At 41.1% G+C, this 7,464-nt stretch overlaps 1 protein-coding gene across 1 annotated transcript in view; it reads left to right on the top strand.

Moving 5' to 3' along the window:
• LOC116394858 (uncharacterized) overlaps positions 1–2,149 on the top strand; it is an 11,333-nt gene extending 9,184 nt beyond the window's left edge. Inside the window, exons 5-6 of the mRNA XM_031868211.1 lie at positions 507–631; positions 1,690–2,149. Coding sequence (XP_031724071.1) covers positions 507–631; positions 1,690–1,866 — 302 coding nt within the window. The 3' untranslated portion in view covers positions 1,867–2,149. The remainder of the gene's footprint in view (positions 1–506; positions 632–1,689) is intronic.
• The last annotated feature ends 5,315 nt before the right edge of the window (positions 2,150–7,464 follow it).

The raw sequence follows: 7,464 nt of genomic DNA, 5'->3' as shown, positions 1-7,464 counted from the left end.
ATATACATATATATGTATATATATGTATGTATATGTATATATATGTATGTATATGTATGTATATGTATATATATGTATGTATATGTATGTATATATATATGTATATATATGTGTATATGTGTATATATATGTGTGTGTATGTGTATGTGTGTATATATATGTGTGTGTGTGTGTATATATATGTGTGTATATGTGTATATATATGTGTGTATGTGTGTATATGTGTGTGTGTGTATATATGTATATATATGTGTGTATGTGTATATATGTATATATATGTGTGTATGTGTGTATATATATGTGTGTGTATGTGTATATATGTATATATATGTGTGTATATATGTGTGTATGTGTGTATATATATATGTGTATGTGTATATATATATGTGTGTATATGTATATGTATTAAATAAATTAGAACAGTGTGTTGTGGTCTATGGTCACATTTAAACCCCAGCACACAGCCATTCTTCTTAGCTGTGTTGTATGTATGCCCTCTGCCACAGGAGGAGCAGGTGAGAAGTTGCTGATGCCCGGTACCGGCTTCCTGACCATAGGAGCTGCCAGCACCCTGGCCTTCTGCCAGGTTCTACGAGAGGAGTATCCCGAGGTGCCTTGCAAACTCAACCAGGTGAGACTTCAGTGGGATTACAAAGCAAGAGCTCAGTAAACAAAGCACCCAAGTGAAAGATTGTTACCTGACCTCAGTCCTGTTCATTTAGGTCTCTGCAGCTCCACACGAGATCATGAAAGTAATCCATTTTAAACACGACATTTGCTCGAGTAAGTTATCAGCTTGATGTGCTACGCGGTTCATGAGAACTGAAATACAACTCCAACTGAAATTAAAGGGGACATATCATGCTCATTTTCAGGTTCATACTTTTTATTTTATTTGGGTTTCTACTGGAACATGTTCACATGCTTTAATGTTCGAAAACACATTATTTTTCTCATGCTGTCTGTCTGAATATACCTGTATTCACCCTCCTCTGAAACGCTCTGTTTCGCCGTCTGTCTCTTTAAGCCCCCCTCCCAAAAAAGCCCAGGCTGCTCTGACTGGTCAGTGTTTCCAGTCTATCACATCTGCACTGGCCGTCCTCACATGTAACTACTGCTGACTCGCTGTGTTGGTCAACTACATGGCGTTTAGCGGCAATTCTACGGCTGACTGTATAGTTATGACATAACAATAGGCCTGGGCGATATGGAGAAAATCAAATATCACAACATATATAACCAGATACCTCTATCGATATCGCAACAATATTATAGTGGACTATTGGTGTTAAAGTGGATATAATGAGCGTTTTCCTGCTTCAACAGTATTTATATAGCACTTAGACCTGCTTTATTATCAAAAAATACATGGAAATCTGACTTTTCGGTATATAGAGAAGGGGGCATTATTCTCAGGCTCCTACTTCAGTTCAGTGCCAAACCATTTCCTCGTTTTACACTGGTCATTTAAACTGCAATTTGAAACATAACTGGCACTTTAAGGAACAGTGTGTAGGATTTAGGGGTATAATATTCCTAACTATGTAAGAATCATTGTGTTTTCATTGGCTTAGAAAATATTGCACTGATGTCACCGAGTCTCCAGCAGTTACTTAGGTGTTATTGTAAATGATGGTCAAAACAGTGAACTCTTCATCCCTGTCTTCCTGTATTGATCGGTACTGGCAGGTGAAGATCAACACCGGTGTGGCCACTCCGGAGCGCATGGCACCTGGTTACCTGAACCACCTGGACCTGGGCGAAGCTGTTGCCACCCTCGTGGAAAGACGAAACACCTCCCACTCCGTCTTCACCGTCAACTGCCCTGCGGACCTAAAGACTGTCCTTCTGGAGAGAAACCTTTAGACTCGGAAACCCTCACTCCAGCCCAACCTCGTCACGTCTACACGTCTTCTGCTCCCACTCTCGCTCTTCTCTCCAGGAACACACATTTACAGCGTCTTTGGTTCATTTGTTTTCTTCTCCCACAACATTTGAACCCCATCCATGCCCGACTTTATGTGAATCGTCTGTTGTTTCAGATAATACTGTATATTCAGCTGCCCGTTCTCCAATTGTTAGCAACTGTTTTCTCTGCATGTGTCGTTGTGATGTCTGTAAAAAAAATAAAAAATACAGATTTGTATTACTCACCATGTCGTTTCTTGCTGCTGTACACATATCACAGTTCTGTTCTGTCTACTATGTCATTGAAAGACGTCATACCCAATGTAATGCCTCCATATCTCTATGGATCTGCTAAATACTGTATGCTTGGTATAAAACTAGACCTCTTAAAGGAATACTTCACCAACATAATTATAATTTGTATATCAGTTACTCACCTCGTGTTTCCTTGAATTCTTGAAGGAAACTTTTTCTCTCATGCCTCCACGGTGAACTGAGAATCGGAAAACGTAGAAAGTTCTGGTTGAACTAAAGTCAATTTAACAGCAAAACTATATAAAAACATCTGTTGACAAACTAACAAATCGTGCAGTGTTTTTCGTGCAGTATTAATCCAAGTCTCTTTTATCCATTCGTTTGCCCACATGCATCTTTACTAACACCTTTCTATTTAAAACACTAAGTCTTAGTCTTGCTCAGGTACGCTACACGTTGGTGCGAGTACCTTTAATGCGAAAAAGGCCAAACCATTGGAAAGATGGCAGGTTAAAACTGAAGGTACAGGGAGGAAGGATTTTGAGTTGATATGATAACTGGCCCAAAAAGAACAGGGCATTTTTGTTGTAGATGATCTGATTGTATGTATCTACAAACCTGGAATTAAAAGGTACCATGTGGCGCTATGGAGTATGCATGCATGAGAGGTTGCACGTGTACACCAAGCAGCAATGCAGAGAAATGTAACTAATGTGGAAGTGCAAACCAGCTGTTCCCTCAAAATATGAATTTCAATAGATTCCCATGTTAAAATGCCCAACTTTACAGCAGAAATAAACATGTTTGACAGCCTGGTTTTGGTCTCTATAGCTAATTTCTCAGTTCATGACAACTGTATGGAGGTCTATTTTTATATAACTCACCAGTTTATTATTATGGCACCCACCTGTCACTCACCGTCTTAGGTCGCTAGCTGCTAGCTGCCTCCTCAGCTGCGTCACCTGCACCTAGGCTCCAATGACGATCCACTTCTTTACTGGCTGTGTCGTCACTGCCAAGATGGCGACGGCTGGAGACATCCACAGCTCTTCAGAAACCTATGAGTGACGTCACTAAGTCCATATTTTATACAGTCTATTACTGTCACTGATTAACAGCCGGTGGCGGTAAGTTCCCTAAAACATCAGTAAAAATCCAGGAAGAAGACAATTGATAGCTAGCAAACATATATGTACTTTGTTTTTGGTCTTTTACTTACAAAGGAAATGGTATTCAACGTTTTGAACCTACAGGAAGCACTGAATGTTAGTGTAACTGTGAAAACGAGATAACTCCACAGGGTACATTTAACATCTGGACAAAAGTTCAAATCCTGCATAAACATTGTCACCTCTGCACCGCATCTTGGACGTTTTTTAGACTATTTCAATTTCAGCACTCTGTTGAAGCATACTGACTCCTTAAATGCCTAGGTATGCTTGAAAATAACAAGTTCATACAACGTCTTTCAAAGTAGTTGCGTGAATGTAAAAGAGGGAAATTGTCAAATGCAGCCCTCAAATCCCAATGCTGCATACTGTTAGACGTTCATTTGAAGCATACTGACCCCTCACGGATGGAGACCAGACTAGTGAGTCATTGGCATGGCATGATGAAAAACATTTAAGCCTCTTTGTAAAGCTTTAATAAGGTCAAGATTTAGGGTTAAATATGCCTTTAAAGACAATAAAACAAGATATGTGCCACAATATTGCTCCTGTGTGACCATTGTGGTATGTGGCTGGAAATGTGTTTTTTGCAACGTTAAAAACAAGGTTGATTGTCTCTATGGGGACAATAACACAGAGCAAGTTAGGTTGATCTCTGGGGTTGGGCGGCTGTGATACATGTACCGTACATCCCCCTAGCGTGACTCTGTCCCATTCACAAGCACCAGCCTGACCCCCTATAGGCCCCTTTATCTGCCACTCGCTATTTGCGCCAGCATGTGCCTTAGATAAACCAAACAGAAGTTTGGAGTCCACAGCGGACTGCAGTATCAGTGGGGGCATTGTTTGTCATAGTAAAAATGCCTGTACTGAATATCTGGCCCCTATAGAGGAGGGTGACTGGGATCAGACAAGAAGTCAGAGGAGGAGAAGCGACAGTAGTAGTAGTGCGGGGGGGTTGTCAGTCACAGTTTTTGTTTTGAACTTGTCGGCTGACAGCTCAATTAGCCCAAATTATAATGAAACTGCAGGGGAGAACCCATCGGGCCCCACTTTCCCATGGCCAACAAACGGCCATGGCCAACAAACGGCCATGTTTGCCCTCAGACGATGACTCATCTCATTCTAATAGGAAAAGAAAACTGGCTTTTGTTTAAGAGGGAACGAGGGGCCACGTTCTTTCTAAACAAGAGTCAATAGAGTGAAGGTTCGGTCGGAAAGGAAATGTGGGTGAATGGATTGAATGAAATGAAATAAAATTGGGTGAAACGTTGGCTTTGATGTGGGAACAGGAGAACGGTAAAGAAAAAAAGCAGTATTAGTCAAAAGAATATTGTGGAATCTGGATTTTTCTTCGTAGCCACGCTAGCAGCATGGATCTAGAGTCGGCAATGTTGGTCGGTCTGTCGGACCACCAATTTGATCCAGACTGAATCTCTGACCATTGGTGATCCTCCTCTCCTAGTGCTACCATGAGGTTGCCACTCTGGGATTTTTGTGAAATCTCTCTACCAGTGTTTGCTTTAGTAAGATATCAATGGTGCCCAGAGGATGAATCACTATGGCTGTTGTGTTCTCCTGTAGCGCCACAGCAGGTCAAAACGTTCACCTATCCAGTGACATACGGCGGCAACTTCCGGTTCTGAAGAGTGAAGCCAAAGCAGAAGTGTCTTAAACTTGCATTCTTTCTAATGTCCATCAGGGGGCGACTCCTCTGGTTGTATAGAAGTCTATGAGAAAATGACTACTTCTCTCTTGATTTATTACCTCAGTAAACATTGTAAACATGAGTTTATGGTCTCAATCTCTAGTTTCAAGTCTTCTTCAATACAGCATGATGTTCATTTAGTAAATGATGGTCCATTTAGAGTCAAACAGACCATAAAGCAGGGGATGCTCGACAGGTCACTACCAGAGCCGTATACAGCATCTTTATGTCACTTGCCCTGATATGGTAACTTGCATTCACTGGTTGCAGAAAGCCAAGTTGCTGACGGCCAAAAGGTCAAACTCGAGACTTCAAAACAGCAATCCACAAACCAATGGGTGACATCACAATGACTACGTCCACTTCTTATAGTCTATAAATATACCTTAGCATCTACATGATGGGTTGCCACAAAGGTTTGTACAAACATTCCCCTCGACTACCTCCACCCTTTTAGTGACATGTCTTAACTGTTTCGATGGCCGGATTGTCATTAACTTTATTGTAAATATTCATGTTCCCCTCAGGATAAAATCTAATCCCTTTGGTGATCCTCTGACTTTTTATCAAGTACAACCATCAGATCAAAATCTTAAATTCTACAGTACCTCGGCTTATGACCAAATACTTGTACTAAACTAAAACCTCAGCTGTAGCTACTTTGTGTTTGGTGCTAATTAGCAAATGTTAGCTCTAAGATGGTTCAGCCCAGCTGTTTATGCTGTTGATACCACAAATTATTGTTAGAACACAGAGATGGTGGCAACCAGGGAGGAGGAGCAGTTCAATAGTCGGGAGGATGGTGTCAAATTGCTCCTCTGCTTTTGATTAACAAACTGTAACTGGCTGAGACCAAAGGAATTAAAAATGTTAAGCCAGATGGAAAAACAAGCTGTGACCTTGGCAAGGCGGCGCTCTGCCTTTTCGTGAGAGTGCAACGAGACCTCACCGAAGCTGCAGTGCAGATTTCAGTTTCTGGAAAAAAAACTACGCACCACACCACAAGACGCAGCCAGACGGGCTGACTGACAGACGGTTTATCTAGAGAGGCAGGGCAACTGTGAGGGCGGGAGGGTGTGTGTGTGTGTAGTTGTCCCTAGTGAGATATCATCTTTCCCTGACCTGTGGAGTCTAGTCATAGTTTTGTTGAAAAAAAGGGGACAGAAAGGTGATCAGCCCATGAATATGGTATCTATCTAATAACAGCTGCCTGCACGCTTGTTGCTTTGGAGATGACTGATACAGGCTTACACACTCCAGAGGTTTGTGTTGTCTCAGCGGCCAGCTTTGAGGTCGGGGAAGCAAGGAGTTGGAACTCTCAAGGCACGCTATCTCCACAAGGGGTGTGTCCCGCAATCACTGACAGCACAGTAAAACACAACGTAGACACAGATGTATGCCAGCATTTCACACGGAGACACTCATTTAATGCACTAAGTGAATCAAAATTACATTCAACCCAAAATAACTTTTCATTCACTTATGTTTATTTTGAATACATTGCTGTATTTTTCAATGTTCAAGACCACAACTTGAACTTTCAGGTTCAAATTTTTTTTTTCAAATGATCAAAACTATTGGCCTGGATTTGGCTCCATAGTTTAGGGGCCAAAATGTGACAACATGCTGAGAGAACATTTTACCACAGCTGCCATGTCTGGAGCACTTTTCACCATGACTCACATTTTTATCAGGACAGAAAAAGAACGAAAAAAGCGTTTCCGCTTATGTAAAGATTTAGGTTGTGTGTTAACACGAGTTAAACTGGGATTTGTAACTATAAATAAGCTATTTTTTGCTTTGCTATGCACTCTGGCACTTTATTCATGTTCACAGTACATGTCGAAGTCACACATTATAATATAATATGAATAATTAAACTACCTATCAGGATATAAAGTAGTTCAAATTAGCTTCACCAAACCAGCTGCAACATTAAAGTGATGAACACAGTAATGCTTCAATGATTATAATCCATTAATATACTAAATACTATTCTGCATAGTGAGTACTTTTACATTTGGAAGCCTACTTTAATTTTGTAACCTTGTTGGGAGCAGTTCCTACATGAAACTGCTTGCAACGAGGTTTGTGATTTCTGGAAAGAGAGTGCAGATTATTTTTTTGCCGCTTTGCCATATATCCCGTTATTTTCGTTCTAAACGAGAGTCAATAACACGAAGGTTCGAACATCTCTAAAGCCAATATCTCCAAAACTGGGCAACTCCCACCAAAACAATCTAGATTGATAAATAGCACGACAAGTGGAAAAAATATGCCCTTTTGATTTTGGGTTGAACTGTCCCTGTAAGCAAGTGGCGGTGACCCTGCCGACCTGGAAACGGACCCAAGGAACTCTGAAACTGCAGTTCAGTTGGTATGGGCTGCGACAAGGCAAGTGAAGTGGAAGGAGGCAAAAAGGAA

This window comes from Anarrhichthys ocellatus, unplaced genomic scaffold (genome assembly GCF_004355925.1).
Source record: "Anarrhichthys ocellatus isolate YVR2014 unplaced genomic scaffold, GSC_Weel_1.0 scaffold41, whole genome shotgun sequence".
Classification (NCBI taxonomy): domain Eukaryota; kingdom Metazoa; phylum Chordata; class Actinopteri; order Perciformes; family Anarhichadidae; genus Anarrhichthys; species Anarrhichthys ocellatus.
This window is presented reverse-complemented; position numbering and strand designations above follow the sequence as displayed.